At 36.1% G+C, this 17789-nt stretch overlaps 1 protein-coding gene across 6 annotated transcripts in view; it reads right to left on the bottom strand.

Annotated features, from left to right (window-relative positions):
* LOC126055439 (mitogen-activated protein kinase kinase kinase 11) overlaps positions 1-17789 on the bottom strand; it is a 56673-nt gene that overhangs the window by 3243 nt on the left and 35641 nt on the right. The window contains exons 2-12 of one of the 6 annotated variants that reach the window (XM_064038377.1): positions 11308-11447; positions 9999-10191; positions 9482-9657; positions 8911-8931; positions 8043-8232; positions 6773-6943; positions 6226-6375; positions 4461-4490; positions 1694-1804; positions 956-1091; positions 380-503 (exon numbers count right to left, since the gene is read on the bottom strand). In XM_064038377.1, the coding sequence (XP_063894447.1) occupies positions 380-503; positions 956-1091; positions 1694-1804; positions 4461-4490; positions 6226-6375; positions 6773-6943; positions 8043-8232; positions 8911-8931; positions 9482-9657; positions 9999-10191; positions 11308-11447 (1442 nt within the window). The remainder of the gene's footprint in view (positions 1-379; positions 504-955; positions 1092-1693; positions 1805-4460; positions 4491-6225; positions 6376-6772; positions 6944-8042; positions 8233-8910; positions 8932-9481; positions 9658-9998; positions 10192-11307; positions 11448-17789) is intronic. The other 5 variants (XM_064038380.1, XM_064038381.1, XM_064038383.1 and 2 more) reach the window with 5 other exon arrangements.

The raw sequence follows: 17789 nt of genomic DNA, 5'->3' as shown, positions 1-17789 counted from the left end.
AAAACTGTAAATATTGACTACTCTAACATGACTTAGGTTCAAAAATATTTAATTAGGCAACTTGTTCTAATTTTTGCACACGAGTTCTTTTCATCCTTATGTTCTATTGGAAGCCGACCCCAACATGGTTGGGAAAAGGCTCGGGTGATGATGGTCTTTACACCAACGATTTCTATTCAAATACGGCTTTCACATGCAGTTTCAAAAAAGTTGTGAAGCTAAAGTAACTTTAAGAGTTGACTTTAAGACCATTTAACTATCGATAACCAAACCATAGACAGCCATGTATTTGGTAAAATCGGCGATTTGACAACTGAAAATGGTTCGGTTATCTTTATAGTTTAATGGTGCAACTCATAATAGAAGTACGTATACTTACAGGAGATCCAGTGATAGCGTTGAGCGGTGCCCTCAGATGTCGTGTGGGTCCGTGGTAGGTGTTGTGTGCGTAACCGAACCCTTCGTACACGGACGAGCTTAGCGGCTCCTGTTCCAATTCCGGCCTGAAATTGTGTTCAATATTATTATTAAACTAGCATTTGTGTTCCTTGTGTTTTATATATGGTTGAATGATCTTATTAATTAGTATGGTTTTATGAAACAGGGATCTCTTTTTCTATAAACAGTAAGTGGTTTACAGTAAAGACAAAAGAAGAAGAATCACTTATACAATTCGTGAAAATTGTGTGTGGAAGCAAATAGTGACGGAAAACTTTCGTTAAGATTATTTCAACATTAGATGTCAGTATAAGCCCTATTTTCGAGGGTTTTCTAATAATATACTAATATCATTTTACTGATACAACCCTGAAGGAAATAAAATCTACAGATGTAAACCAAACAAAGTACTAATGTAGAAGGAGCATGTTTGTAAATTAAGCCCAAGGATCGACACACGTTCGTCACACTATCAAAACTTCAATTTCACGTATATACAAATCACAATTCTTCTTACCGATGCGGCTGTAAAGTAGGATGCAGCGGGCTAACATTGGACACTCTGACGTCATATCCTGCGGCCACCCCGCCCAGCAGTGCCGCCATATTGTATAGTACCAGCTCAATTATACTGGGCTTCTTGAACTTGTAGCCTGGAATATTATAAGGGATTGTTTAGTGTTTTTTTTTTTCTAAATTGATAGTAATACTGTCGGTATTACTCGTGTAGGTTATGTGGTTAGGTAAGATATTTAATTATTAATAAGAAGGATAAAGCATTATATTCCTAGACATACAGGTCCGAGGTAACCCCAGGTAGGCCATACAAAATATTAAAATAATGTACTCATTTGAGTGGACTTTTTGCAAATAGATATAGTAACTTGGAATGACTTCTTGTCAGTTCTTCGTGACCCAGCTACTAGGTAACACGTCAACGTCGTTAACCCATGGTAAGAACTGGCATTGAACTATTCAACAGTTTTAAATGATCGTCTTGATTTTATCTAGTTTAACGAGGTATTCCAATAAAAATTGTCACGACGGAAACCTTTTTTTAATAAGCAGTCAATAAAAAAAAAAAATCAAGTTTAGATTTTGCGGTTGAAATGGTCTATTCTTTGTCGGATATAAGATTTGTTATTTTATTTTACACCAAGCTCTATTTATATCTGACTAGCCAGTTAGTCCCTTGAATATACAAAACTCATATAACACACATATTCAGTCATTAATACCAAACAAACAAACTCACCTTCAGTACTATACAGGGTGGGCATAGGCACGGAGTATCGCGACGCAGCGGACAGCGGGAACTCAGGCCCCCAGTCGTCCGGACTGAAGTCTGTGTAAGGAAGAAAACAACCTATGTGAATGGAAACATAGGTATTAGTGTGTTTGTGTGCGCCAGTACGGATACGAAGAATCAATGTGAAAATATCTTGTTATATAATATATTATTTTATGATGAAGTTGGTGTAATCTGTAGTTTTTAAAAGAGTAAGGAACATACGCATAATATTTATATGTGTGTTTTCTTTATACACAGAAGTCTGTAGAGAAATCATTTTTCCAACAAGTATAAATATGTATTATCCAGATAGCAAGTGGCAGTGTCTTTGAATTGATCTATATTTATGCACTTATTCAGTATTTAAAATTTAAAAGGTATATACGTGTTATTGTCATTACAATAAAATATAACCAACTACTGGTATCAAGATGATATTAGAACGTTTTCATGTATTCAAGGTATATGAAAAAGACAGTGGTACTAAAGTTCACAGACATTACAAAACTACAGTTACAATACACTTACTACAGTATTATAAAGAAGTTGGATGATATGTTTAAAATGAATCTTATAAGCAACAAGATAAAGTCTAGATTTCACATCAATACTACGCAATCCGTACGTTATAGCTATTTACACAATATTGTGTACAAGAGAATTAATTAACAGATTTCTATATTATAATCAAAGAACGGCGTGTAAAGAATAAATGAACATTTGTCAATGAAAATAGAGGAAAAATACAAAAAAATAAAATAAAAAAAATAAGTAAAATATTTGAATCTGCCATTCCTCCTCTATTCCATTTTCGAAAGTCATGCAAAAAAAAATATCTCATACTATACATGCCAAACAGTTCATTCAATAAAAAGCAATAATACTCTATAAAATATAACAAACAAAATAAAACAAGAATCTATCATACTTACATTGTGCAAATAATACTTGATAGCACTTTTTAAATTATAACAAATCAAAAAAATATCATTGTTAATAATATCTGGTTATCGTATTGAACCTCTCCCGAATTAGGCCATAGTGAGAAAGCGAAAGCGCGTCCAACACCGATTTTTAATCTGTTCTAATATTTTATCTGTATTTTAATCTATGGCTCTTTATCTCTCGTCAAATGTTAAAGGGATCTTGTTAGTAACTAAATTATTAGTAAACCCATGTTAAAAAAATACACCAATTTCGATTTTATGGAAAAGGTTTATTTGATATATAAAAAAAGAATCTATATAACTATGAAAGAACCAGATCACCAGAGCTAGAATCTTTTTTACAAATTGTTTTTCGAGCGCCTTATAATTATCGAGGATGGAGCTGCCGTATGCCCCTCTGTCAAAACTAATGGCCCAACTTACGATCACAAGAAAAAAAAACGTAATAAATATCACAACGTATTTATCCCCTGTACTAGACGTGACGTTACGAATTTAATTTATTTTAGGAATCCCACACTGAATCTTTTTTCAAGTTTTTTCTTTACTCTGAAATTGTTTGTTAAAAAAATTTAAATAAACCCAAAAATCCCAAATTAATTCCTATAAATTAGGGACATACTGGCAGTCCGTTGGGACGTCTCATAGGACGCGAGCCTCATGTTCAGGAATATCGTATAGTAATACTATTGCCACCACCGCCGGGAACATTGTTACTCATTGTTACAAGGGGATACAGTTTGTACATACTCGCTACTCATACTTGGATCACTATATGATTTAAAGAAAAAAAAAACAATTAAAAATTACATTCGACAATATTGAAATATGATGTAGATAAAAAATGAAAAAAAATATCCTTGTCTATGGAAAAAAATGGCGCCAAAAAAATCATATAGCCATCCAAACACACGTTATTAGATATCGGAATCATTGTAAACATTTGAAAGCGTGCCTTAATGACTTGGTGATAAAAGCGAAATTCATAATAACTAACAAATAAGTAAGTACAACAAATACATATATAACTTAAAAACTGTATATAGCATATACTATGAACTGGTAAGCATGCATAGCACTTATAGATAACGTGTTTAAAATTAATAAAAAAAAACGCGGCTGAAAGCAAACAAATGCTTACAATTTACAAACAAAAAAAAATACATAGAAAAAAATGTCAAAACTGTCACTAAATTACTGTAATAAAACGATAAAAAATTACAAACTGGTGGAGATGGCACAGCCAATCACTGGCGACTATTTGAAAGAGGAACGGAATTAAATTTTGAAAACCGTTACTGCCAAAAAAAGAAACTGTATACTCCTCTATTGAGTTTAATAGTGGGTTCAATTACTGTCGTGGTTTGGCCGTACCATCAGGTAATAATATAGAATCGTACGACTATTTCTAGCACACATTATCACACGCTCGTCACAACTATATGATACAATCAATTCCATTCGGAGTACAAACTAACTTAAACTAGTGTTCCCTTACATTTGCCAATGTTTGTGACGTGAAACGCGTCCCCATCAAGAACTGCCGAGACTAGCAACCAATTGCGTGCAAATATCTAACAAACATGCAATTTCGAATAAAATAATCTACTTCCAAAATAACAATAAAATTCAAGCACTATTAAAAATAATATCTACAAAAATATCCATACTTACAAAAACTATTTTTTTTTTGGCAATTAATTGCAAGCCTCAATAGCACAAAATATATGATTTTCAATGAGAACGCGTTCCGAATAAATTTCGTAATAGTAAAAAATACTCACAAGGATAGAGCAAGTTGTCTTGAGAAGTTCCTTTAGCGCAGCGTAAAACAAACAAAATGGCTGACGTTAAAAAATAATTTACTAAAGAACATTCATACAATTGGCTAGTTTTTTCTTTTGAATACAATAAATACATCATAAAAAATCATGGTGTATTTATTCCATCGTTCCATACAATTTGGCAAGATCCAAAAATAAAAATTTGCGGTCAGTCGAAACAGTAAACATAGTCTTTTAATTTAAATAGAAGTTACTTAATAATAAACTAACTACAAGATAAATTATTTACTAGTTTATCTATCGTCCATACCGATTTTTAAATGCTGATTTTACTCTTTATAAAATTAACCGACGTTTGGTCAGACAAATTTAAAAAAACCATGAAATATTATCGAGATTTTAATATTTACCAGATATTTTAAAGTGGTAAACGATTTGACCAAACAACAGTTACGTTTAAACTGAAGCTGAAAAATATATTCGTTCCTGTACAAATATAATAGCAAAGATCTCAAATAAAATAATTGATTGTCACTGTAAAATGGAATTTACCGAACGATTATTTCAAAATTTTTGAATATATTTACCGCGGTAAAAAACGTTTAGTTTTACGTAAAAAGACAAACACTGGTATTACGATTACAATTGATACACGCTAAAAAAATAAGTCTTTTAAAAATCCTTATACACTATCCTTATTTACTAAAATCAAATCCTTGGAACTTCATTAACTAAATAAGTAGCATATTTACAGACATAGTGATGTTTCGGCGGAATTTTTATCGATTTTTTATTCGTTTATGTCGAAAAAAATAAATTAGTTCGCGTCGAAATATGGTCGAAATTTGGTGTGCTCGCTTTTTCGTAAAAACTGAAAGGAAAAGAGATTATATATGTCGTATTTAATGACAATCTAGTTTGGGTTGAAGTTGCGTTGCTTATTTCAAATTAACCAGACAAAACATTCAATCAACTTAAAAAAAAAAGTAAAAAAATCAAATGCAATGCGGAGGAATGTTAGTAAGAAATGATATGTCTTTAATATGGCAACATTTTTGTACTGTCTTCTATTTCAGCAACAAAAAATATTTTAATCTGCTTTTCATAGCACCGTCAACAAAACAAAAAAATATTTTTTGTAAAGGAGCTATTCAACTATTACGTACTAGCGACTCGCTCCGGCTTCGCACGGGATAACAGTATTTTCATATTATTTAATGTATGCTAGACATTTAAACCTTTCTCGGGATTTTGTTTTAAACTATGTAGTGAAGCACTACTGTTTCTGTTTTGCGTATTTTTGATGATATGCAGAGATTGGATATTGATTACGTCACCAGGATTTTTTTGTTTTGGTTTTATAGAAAAGCATGTAACATTGCGCGAAGATGACAGGAGATATAACTTTTGCTATCAAAGGGGACAGAGGTGTAATAATTAAAAAAAAAATTTAATGTTATAATTGAACATCATCTTCCGAGTCTTTGCCCAACTATGTTGGGTTCAGGACGACGTTCGGGACTACTGGAATCGTCGGTTTTCTACGTAACAATTGAACAGCCCCAAAATTTTCTAAATTTTTTCGTCCTAACATAACATTCAAGCTTCAACCCAAACTAATCGTCCTTGAGCAGCTCTGTAGTATCGAGACTATTGGAGCGGACGCTCTTGAAGAGGCGGACGGGCTTGCGCTTGGTGCGCGGCAGGTCGAACACGGCGTCGTAGTGGTGCGCGGGCTCGTGGCTGCCGCTGCGCCTGCGGTTACCTGTGCGCGCGGGCGGCAGGCAGGGCGCGGACGAGCTGAAGCGCGGCGCGCGGGGGCGCGGGAGCGGCGCGGCGGCCGGCAGCGCCGTGCGCGAGCGCTGGTGCACGGTGGACGGGCCCCACGTCTTGCCCTTCACGCCGTCCGCTGGCACTGGAAGGGGAGGCAGCTGGTTAGTATGGGGTGTCAAATGTTGATCAATTACACATTACTGAAACACACACACACATGTTTTTTTCCGCAAAACCTTTTACAAATGTATCTAAAAACACATTATACTGATGAAAATATAGATGGCATCTATGCATCTATCTGAGACCGCTATCCCACTGACATTTTACGAACATTGTCGTCAAAGTCCCGGCCACGCAACATTGACGTAATTATACCTTTAAGCAACAAACAATCGTAAAACACCTGTGAAATAAAGACCTGAGTCAAAACCATATCCTAAGACCTTACTTAACTCAATGACTTCTATGTATATTCATACATCCCAAAAAAACCTACAACACCCCAAGGAACATGTTATCAAAAAAACAATACTAACGGGCAATAGCCCTCATGATGGCAGGCGACCCCGGCGGGGTGTCCTTAGCGACGGCGACGAGCTGCTTGACGCTGGACTCGTCCTCCGAAGGTCGGACCGTCAGCGTGTGTCGGAAGTCCAGGGGAGACGAGATCGTGTCCTTCTTCAGCAGCTTTATCTTGCTGAATTTGCCTGCAACAATGGGGAGGAATTAGTTGGGTTTTCGATACATGAACAAATATGGAAAACTAATCGTAATGATCCAAAATAGCATAATTATAAGCTTCTCAATTAATCAATTGTATTTCTACCTCCAAAAATTTTTGACACAATATTTATGAGTGAGGCTGAAAGCCATGTGAATTAGAGAGTTGGTCTTGAAACAATTAAAATGTAGTTGAAAGTTTTCATAACAACACCAATAAGAATAGAATCGAGGTATCGAAAGCCGATTTGAGAGAAAAGAAGATTGTAGTGGTTAAATAAACGATATATTATACTGTCTCATGTTTTAAAATTTGTATTTTTAATTTTTAGCAAACAAATCACAAATTCCTTAACTAACATTCAAATTCACGCTCAAAATCCTTTGCACCATGAAACCTGTACTTCCAAGCCCAGAAAACCATCGTTACATTTACCAGACCATGACAACCCCAATTAGTATTCAATAGACCTCGGTCTTAGACAATATTAAGATTTCGCAACTCTCAAACATGTCATAGTCAAGGTGACCAACGAAATCATTACCAAGGCCGGAATGAACCCACATTACTGGGCCGTTACTGGGTCAATGATGACGCATTGAGTCATCGGAGAAAACATGTCAAGTGATAGAAATGCGAGGTTATGTTTTGAAAGAATTGGGTGTCACTTTTAAAGGGTGGGTCAATGATGGATAGGCCATTAGGCAAGTGTGCAAATGTTTTAAGTCTGTATTGCCAAATAAAGAATGTAACTTATAGTCGGCTTCTGAACACATATTTTTCCATAAGGTTTTGGAAGGTGTTACAATGACTTATAGCTACGAATAATTGTAAAAAAATAATAGGGAAGCAGGGGAAGCTGCCGATAAGAATGCCTTAAAACCATACCATTGTTGCAAAGAAAATAAGACAAATATTTTGATTGTTGTACTATTGCCATATTACAGACTTTTTAAGATTTTTTTAAGCAGTAATTCAGCCTATTTATTTATTAATGAAAGTACCGACCACTCCTACAATGTCTACTAAACATAGGCTTCCACTTGAACCTCTGAAGTATCATAATCATATTTCCGTCTATTTACCTTTCCGTTTATTAGGCTGCGGCGGCTGATTAGCGGACATATTGCTGGCGAAGATCAGTATATGCAGCTCCCTGGCCACCAGGTCAATCTCCCGCATCTCCAACTCTCTCTCCTTCTGAGCGAGGTTCTGTTCCACCAGTCTCTGTTTGAGTTGAGCGCGAGTCAACTCTTCTTCGCGACAGCGGAGCTCCTGGAAACATTTATGGGGAATATTAACTGTTGTATAATTTTAATGTGAAAGAGAGGTGGTGCTTTTGGTGTGGTAATATCTTTCTTTAATCATAACATGTTACGATATGGGAAGATAGATGTTGATAAGTGTGTTTTAGAATTGAATATTTAGGCACACGTACACTACACCAAAGATAAAGATTTTATACAGCCAATACAATTTCAGTATTCAAACATCTGTGCCCACTCAGTAGTATCCCTGAGTGGGGGAATTCTTATGGTTGTGTAAAAACTTCTTCACTTAGCTTTGGTGGAGCTGTGGTCTCACTGAATTGTTTGTGTGAAACACTTGATTATGTGTCTATTATAATTCAAAAAAGAATTAGTAATATTAGAAAATAAGAAGCAGAAATAAAATTGCCTATTTACGAAAAAAATGTGTTCGATATTTATACTTAAGGATGAGGAAAAATAATAATTTGTTTCCTCAGCGAGTCATCTTTAAGGAATGCCAAATATTGAAAAAAAAAAACTTCAGAATAAAAGGATATTATGTGTTTTCGGCACCAGAAATCATAATAATCGTGCATGAACTGAGAGTAAATAGTCCAATTTCAGTCCATTTACCAAATAATATGTATTAACAAAATCATACAAAAAGCAACGACAATATTTATCTAGAACATCAATCACTAACCTCTTCTATAGTTTTGCATTCCTATTTGCAAGCATCGTGAGAAAGTACATCGTTAATTAGTTAAATAGAAGAATGGTAAAAGGAGGAATTAATTTAACACTATCGTAATGGTAGATAGAAAACATAATATTCTATTCTACAATAAATAAATAGATTTAGTACAATAAGTGACTTTCGAACGCCCTGAATTTTTGGTAACATTTGAAATATTATACTGATCATGAATTTACTTCCCAGTTAAACGAAAATAGATTGATTGATTTTATTCGACGTGTGGTAAAGAAGAGACTTGGGTCACATTTTTTCAGCATTCTTCACGTCATGAAAATACAATTGCAAGTATTTTCCGCATAACTGGTTAAATGATGGGAATTTTGCATAAAGTTTTCTATGAAAAATTCCATTTCATAAAATCTAATGTTTTAAAAGCTTGCTTTTCGGACCAATTTACATTTGGGTATATGCGTGTAATTTTTATAGCATGTTTACAAATGGAATTAGCTAACCCTTAGCTGGAAATTCACAGCAAAACCACCCCTAGGTACAGTTTATACTGATTCCTGCATCATACCTTCTCCTTTCTCCGCAGATCTCGGAGAACCTCCTCGATTTCCAGTCGCCAGCCGTCCTGCATGGTATGGAAGGACTCGTGGGGAGCCCGCGTGAACTCCGACTGCCTGATCCTCTCTAGCTGTTCCAGGATTTCGGGGAACAGGGGTCTCTCACGAGGGTTTGAACGCCAACACGCTGGGAAGAGTTGGGAAGAAATTATTATTACACTTATATGACACAGCATAAACCTGCTTAAAGAAGGAACTGCAAAGTTGGCAATCGTGAATCTATTGTTGTGAGATACTAGACAATTGCCTAGTGGTTATAAACATTTACAATACCAAGAGCATCGCTAATAGGCAGACATCTATTCATAGAAACAGATATATTTATGAGCCTTCAATAGTTGAAAAGCAATCCAAACTATATTTATTTTCAATTAGTTATCTTTTGCAACTGAGCTTTCCCTCAATAATTGCCAAAGAACCCCATTCACATTAATTGCCTTCCAAAAGTGTAATCTTCCTTAAACTTACCTTCCATCAACACCCTCCAAGGTTCAGGACAGGTGCTGGGTATGGGCAGTGTAAGCTTATTCACAGCAACCCCATAGGCGACTGCCAAAGCATCAATGCCCTTGTATGGGGTCTCTCCGGTGAGAAGTTCCCATAGAAGTACGCCGTAAGACCACACGTCCGATGCATGGGAGAATGTTGAGTGTTTTATCACCTGGAATTTGATGAGGAAAGTATGAATAAAGAGTATTAAAATTTTATCGAATTACAAGATTTCTACAACACGTACTAAATGCAATAAAAATAAAACGAATAAAGCAATTAATTAATATGTATTACATAACGATTAGTCTAAATTCCTAGGCATGCCAGAATGGATGATAAAATTCTGACTTCATAAAAATTGTGCATGATAAATTAGGGATTCTTCCATTCTACATAATCACTACATAGTATAAATACTTAGTATCAATACATAGTACAAAGTCGTTTTTTCTGTCCCTATGTCCCTTTGTACGCTTAAATCTTCAAAACTACGCAACCGATTTTCATGCGGTTTTTTTAATAGATAGAGTGATTAAAGAGGAAGGTTTATATGTATAATAACATACATTAAATAGGGGGAAATACAGTTATCCCGTGCGAAGCCGGAGCGGGTCGCTAGTGACTTTATATTTTCACTAAGTCACTTGTTCCATGGCCCCCAAAAAATTACTCTGTGAGAACATTTCCAGAAAGTTTACAGCCTAATTTCGGAGCGCGTGGGCCTAATCCACGTGAGACCGTATCTATGTACTCACCAGTGTACCGTGTAGGCCCGATATGGGCCCGAACAATGAAAGAACTATTGATAGTGTATCGACAGTAATTAATTCATAAACTAACATATTTTGGTTCACGGCCACGCGGTGTGGGCACTGATTTCGATCTGCCCGTCTCACCTTGGGTTTCGTAGGAGTGACATAGTTACTGGTCGTGTACTGACATGTTTTATTATAATTAGGTTTAGAATACATACAATATTTCATTCTGTAAATGTGCTGCTTGAAACATAAGTCCAGATCAATCGAAAGCAAGCACATCAAGGCGAATCAGAAAACAACCATGTATTCTGCAAAATTGTGGTTGATTCATCTGACTTCTTGACTTTCCCAACACCTTGAACCATAGAAAACTTATAACCAAACAAATTAAACGATTATTTTGGAATAGGTTTTTCCATCACCAGTCATTTTCATTTTCAATCACTATTGCATCAGAAATAAGGAGAAGAGCCTGCAATAACCTCTTTCTATTAGTTATAAACATATTTTAGAATGTTACTGCTCACCTCAGGTGGCATCCACGCGTAAGTTCCCGCGGCCGACATCCTGGTGGTCTTGTACACTTCCCGGGCCAGACCGAAGTCTGTGATCTTGAGAGTCTTGTCCTCCAACTGGTCATCTGGCAGAATGGCCTCGCTCAGCAGTACTGGAATTTGAGAAAAATATTTGTTAAGACTGGGAGGATCGTTTATGGAGAATGCAAGAAAAAATACTGAAAATCCCACCCTCTACTGAAACCCCAACAAAATGTCTTCTTATCCAGCAGTTTTTTTTTTTTTTTGAAAAATATGATGCGTAAAAGCAGCTTATAAAAGTGTGATAATTCAAGAATGGCCATTTTTAGTACATCATGAACGATTCAATTACGGATAACGTGCGACGAGAACGAAAGGGCATAATAAATCTGCAGAAACAAGGGGATGTTTTAAGTTGGAAAAATATTTATAATACCACAAAAAACCCTTGACCTTCCGAAGCATTGGCTCTGGGACTTCAGGAATTCCGTCTCGTGTTCCAAGTAGCTCACATGCAAAAGCTCCATAAATCGATGCCGCGTTATTCGAGTCGGCTGGCCGAGTTTTATAAGTGTTTAGCCAAATATAGACCGACTTGGCCACACAAATACTCCGTACAATTCGTTTTAGGAAGGAGTTCTGGATAACGAGGCCAAACAAAGTACAATAGCAGGGTGTAAGATACTCGCCATCTCTACACTAATGTTATAAGCAGGTTTGTTATTTTGTAAGGGATATCTTTGCTACACATTTTGTTTTGGTTTACAACACAAAATACATAGGTACAGAAGTCAATCTACATACAAAGCGCGTTCGAGTCACGCAGACAAAGGTGTCTATGTGTGCGTGTTCACAGACGCGCTGTCTCAAAACAACTCAAAACAGTGCGAGCGCGGCTGCCGCTTTCTTGAGATAAGCGCGTCACACAAAGGTAGATAAATGTGCACGCGTGGTGATACCTACCTAACTGTAATTTGACTGTAATATTTTTAATTTTAATAACAAAAGAAAAAGTAATAATGGAGCAACAAAATTCGTATTATAATTGAACAAGTTGACGGTTGTTTTATACAACAATAAACAGTGAATTGTCGTTTTTTTAGCCTGCCGTATTACCTATAGTATGTACCTACTTATTTTCTCATATTTCGATGGTTCGTTTAATAAACGCAGTAGGTAGGTACAGTTAGGTGGGTAGGTAAGCGCCCCGGCGGCGGCCTCTGGCCCAATGCCGTAATAAGTTTTGCTAGTGTCGACCCAGGCGAACCTGCCTACCTACCCTCAAAGATTATTGCTAGTAGGAGTTGATAATTTTTGTGATCATGGCGAGACTATGTTGTAAGGTAGACGAAATAAAACTCGCACATCAAGTTTTCTGTAGGTAGAAGCAAGCTTAGATCAGGGACTGTACCAACCCATTACATACAAAAATATTTTTTTCACAAGTAAAGAGTAGGGTAAGTATATATGTATGAATAACAAAATTATAAATTGCGGTTTCTGAAAAACGGTATCTCGTTCAAACGAATTTCCGTTGAAAGTGTTTATTAACCTCTTGAATGCCACATTAAATATTTTATTATTATTGGTTTATATTTCATTTTTCCTGTTTTATTCTCAACAATACATCAAATAATTAGATACGAGTACCACTACCACGTTAGTTTTATGCGCATAAAACAGTTGACAACCCTAGCGCGACCGCCGAGTTTAGGCATGAAAAGTGAAGTACATACATGAGATTGACTTCTGTACCTATGTATTTTGTGTTTACAATCACAATTTTAGAAAGCAAAGCATTTCTTGTGCGCTAAAAACAGTGTGCTTATTGATGCAATAAATTAAGTATTTACAACAAAACATTTGTAAAATCCCTAATTAGCTTGCGGAGACAAAATGCGAAAGTAGCTAGAAAAAAACTTAATTAAAGTTATTGAACGTTGTCGTTACAAAAGACTACCGTAGCTATTTTAATCCTTACGGAATGTCCTGTCTGGTGTGATGCTGAACTGGTCCTATTTAACACGAAAATGTATTGTTTTGTTTTTTATTTATACCCTGTTCTATGTCAGTAAATGTTTCTCTTTATTTCTTACAAACTTTTCTGCTTTTGAGGAACGAAGTCAATTTTAGAAATTCAGACTTTAGTTTTTTGCGAAAGTATCATCTATTTTACCCTTTCCAAACTACGTTAACGTCAGGCTTCCAGGCTGACCAATTCAATTTGGCGCAGTAAATTGACGCATCTGAGACGCCACACCACGAACTTCTATTTGAAATAGAGTCCATTTTAGCGTAGAATTTGCGCGTTTAGTTTATGTCGCAGAATTCTGAGTGTCTGATCAGCAGTGTAAACAAAATGAGGGAAACATGTAACCTTATTCTATGTTTAGTCTACATAGCAGAATGCATGTTTACGTCGGCGGTTTGTTTGTGAAGTGGTTCACAACGGAAATCAATCAAAATCAACGATAATTGCTCAACAATTGCAATCGTCGCGGACGCCAATTAAGTGATCAGATCTGTCTGCATCATTAATCTAATCGAACAAGGCTATCTCAATCTTGAGGTTTTAAGATTGGGGCGTTTTGGCGTAGAGGTGCTTCAATATCACCACAAAATCATCGAGGTTAGTTATTCATTTCAGGGACGATTCAAGTGTTGGTAATTGGGTTATTTACAGACAATTCCTAAACACCATTACACATTATAATCTAGATTTGTACCCAACTGATAGTATTATTAGACTCCTTTACGCCATAAAATTTTAGCATTACCAAGATTGGCAAAAAGTGGGTGTGGTACAGGTACTTCTACCCAACCCTTCAACCAAGAGGTATGATACTACGTACAATGTGAAGTGCGCATTTACTTCAGACAGCACTGAAGGATCGATTTTACTTAGCTAACAAAGATACCGCGGGAACTAACCCATCTGGAATCCTCTCTTCCGAAGAACGGATTACCATAAGAATACCATCGATCTTTGCCTAGATAAAATATATCCCGTAATCGAGAATCCATTGATTTATGTACTTCCGAAGCTTGACCTGATTCCGATAAAAAGTGGGGAAAGGAAGTGTGGAATATAAGTTTTGGAGTTTGGCTAAGATTCTTTATTTATGGCCTGACCTGAAGCTGTGGAAACACTGACTGCAAAATCTTTAGAAAAAGAGGTCACAGACATTTTTAAATGTGGTTGAAGACTGGTAGGTTCAAATAAAGAATTTGCCTCAAATTAACGGAAACCTCAAACAAAATTCCGTTTGTTTGCTTAACAAACGAAACTACACATTTCCTCGTAATGCCGTAGTTACAAATATTTAACAGAATTCCTAGCTTATCGTTAACGCTATTGAGATTATAATGCGATTCTATGTTATCTCATAAGTACTCGAGTATCGCAGGTATTCCCTCGAATTGATAATAATGTGAGACAGGCAGGATGTCGTCGTATTTCGTCTTTTATTTGAACTCGGGAATTAGCCGGAAGGTGAAATGCTTTAATTTGTATAAATACTGAATTTGCTTTAAATACAGATGGAAAATATCTCATTTCGACAAATCATGGTACCTATATTATTGTTTTATAATCACTTATTACTGAGAAATCTAATTTTAAGTTAAATTCACGAGTCCTTGCCTGTATTTCTTGAAAATTACCCCTACACGTTACACATTGATATGCCAAAACTAACGTAACCTTAAGACTCCAAATTAATCCCAACTTGCAGTAATTGAACTCTCTCTGCAGTAATTGGAAGTCGACCTTCAAGCAACGTATTTCCCATGCCACGCCACCATGGCATACGTGACTAGCAAGACAAAAGGACGTAACGAGCTCATTGAAAATTGAGACTTCAGAGTGCAGTATCATATGCCTCGTACGATGCTCGTAAAGAATGAATGGTACGCTTGAAATGTGTAATAAGTTTGTTGTTTGTGATAGGAAAGTAACTTCAATTTGGTAAATTAGAAGATATAGATAATACATATAGAGCAATTTTATGCTGGTGCATTATTTAGATATCCAGCTGTCTTTCTTGCTTTCAACTGCTTGAGAAAAGGCATAGGCTACTTCTTAACCGGGTGCGGATAGCAGTTCCCTCGGAACGCAGGTGAAACCGCCGGGAACAGTTTGTTAATAATAAGTTTGGAACCACTGTCATACATACACAACTGTGTTCAATCATGTCGAACATAGATTGTCTACCTACTATAAGTTACTTACGTTCTTAATTTCGTCCTAGCAGGTGTTATTAATCGTTTGGGCGCTAGAAGTTCTAAGTGTTCGAACTTGGTGAGTAAATATGTGTCTGAAGCGAGACCACATATTGGCAACTTCCCCTGCAGGGAAACGCCTGAAATCGATGCTTGTCTGGTAAAATTATGACATTGCTGCAACTTTTCCGATATCAGGGTCCGATCATTCTGGAAGCATTACGATGTGGAATTTGCAGACTTGCATATTCTTAGCTTCTTCCATACAAGAACAACATATGCTACTGGCAGCTTTCTGTGGATTCAGTCTTTGTGAAACTTTTTGCTCCAACCTACAAATAGCCGTTTGCATTCAACCCAAAAAGTTTAGACATTTCAGCGTTTATTTTGGAAAGCTTTCAGGCAAAATTAGATATTTACTTTTTATTTTGTAATTTCGTTCCAGTTTTTATTACTGGCGCGCTAAAACGAGGGTTTCACGTACCATTTATATTGATTAGCTAAAAATATAGTCAAGAAGGTTCTATATACTTGATGGTATATTTTTGAACTTGCTCAATATAATACAAAAGGATATACGCAAATATAAATAAACTACGTCATAGGTCTATTTTGATAAATCGATCCATAATGTATGAGGGAAGCAAGTAACTGAGAAGTTATGACAAAGTATAAAGATAAAGTAAAGGGGCCATCATGTTAGTAAGGCCGTAATGTAAAAGTATGTGCTTTAAAGAGACCAATCCCATACTCCTTAGACTACCTTTTAACTAACGAGGACACACCTTTCCCCAGCAACTACCAATAAATAAAACAGACCATTCGGAGTAATTTTAAAGAAAATGTCACCAGGTCTTAACGTTCTCTGATGATATATAGGCCTTGATGGCCACGCCTCTCAGGCTTAACGACTAGTGTGGAATGAAATTATGCTCCGAGCTGGTTTCATCATACTTGCATCGACTCGGGTAATTATTAACCCCTCTTGTTGCTTTTATTATGCAGTGGAAGATTTTTCAATGTCCCCCTTTTTGAATGGCTGTCTTTAGTACCTTTTCGTTAATATTGTTGGCTAATGGGGTCTTTGATCTGCAAAAGCAACATCTACTACATGGTTTTGTATGAAACATGACATGACAATTTAGGTCTTCAATTTCTGTTCATTCTATACTGCGACCTAATCTATGCATTTTCATCCTATTTTAGTTGTGCATCAAATACCTATTTATCGATCGTATTAGTATTATAGTCATCATCATCCTCCGAGCCTTTTCCCAATTATGTTGGGGTCGGCTTCCAGTATTTGTATTAGTATTATAGTATTCACATAATTGTAAGCTACTTAATGATTTAAAATCTTTGTATAGAATGGAAAGTGGATAGGCACAATAACTACGAGTTTCAAACAATCACTTGAAAATAATTCTCCAATATCTGAGAATCACCAACACAGTCAAACCTTCACTAACACACACACACGCAAATCATACTACACACGGTCCATTCACACGTCCATCATCTTACAAAAGGTAGAGGTAGGCACGTCAGTCTGACAACCGATTGTAACAGCCCGTAATGAGGATTAAGCGGCGATATTTTGATGAGCAATTTGTACGAAAATGGTGACATGACGATATTGTTGGTGATGCCGGATAAATTGCTGGCAATATATCTGTTGAAATGATGGATAGTAATTTGGCTTAAGTAGTCATTATTCCTTTGTGGCCGGTTCAGTAATCGTTGCATCTGTGAAATGGGACCACTGTCCAATTCGTATGGTGACATAATGATACAATGTTGAAGGTATTCATAATTCTTTTATCGATATAATTAATTTGTTTTCATACATCACAAAACTTGGCAAATTACCGTGACATAGTATCGATCGATTCATCGATTTACCAATGATTTGTTAGATTACGATGCCGAAAAATTTCAGTACGGTTTTTCACATCACTCATCGTTCATAGAATTATATTGATGACGTGGTTAGTGAAAGATTCCATGATTCGATATCCAATGTAAAAACCAGACAGAATGTGTTCTTGAAATATACTCAACGGGAATGCCCGGGTTCGTATTAGATTTTTGGGAGTGCAAATAAAATGCAATCTTATTTTAATGACATTAGCACACATTGTTTGACTTTCATGACCCTCAGGAAGATGCCAAAGGATATGTGCATCTGCTACAATTGGATTTAAGTGACTGTTATTTTTTAGAGGAAATTCCTTTATGAAATCCTCAGGGTT

This window comes from Helicoverpa armigera, chromosome 16 (genome assembly GCF_030705265.1).
Source record: "Helicoverpa armigera isolate CAAS_96S chromosome 16, ASM3070526v1, whole genome shotgun sequence".
Lineage (NCBI taxonomy): Eukaryota > Metazoa > Arthropoda > Insecta > Lepidoptera > Noctuidae > Helicoverpa > Helicoverpa armigera.
The sequence above is the reverse complement of the archived record's forward strand: the minus strand, read 5'-3'. Positions and strand labels throughout refer to the sequence as shown.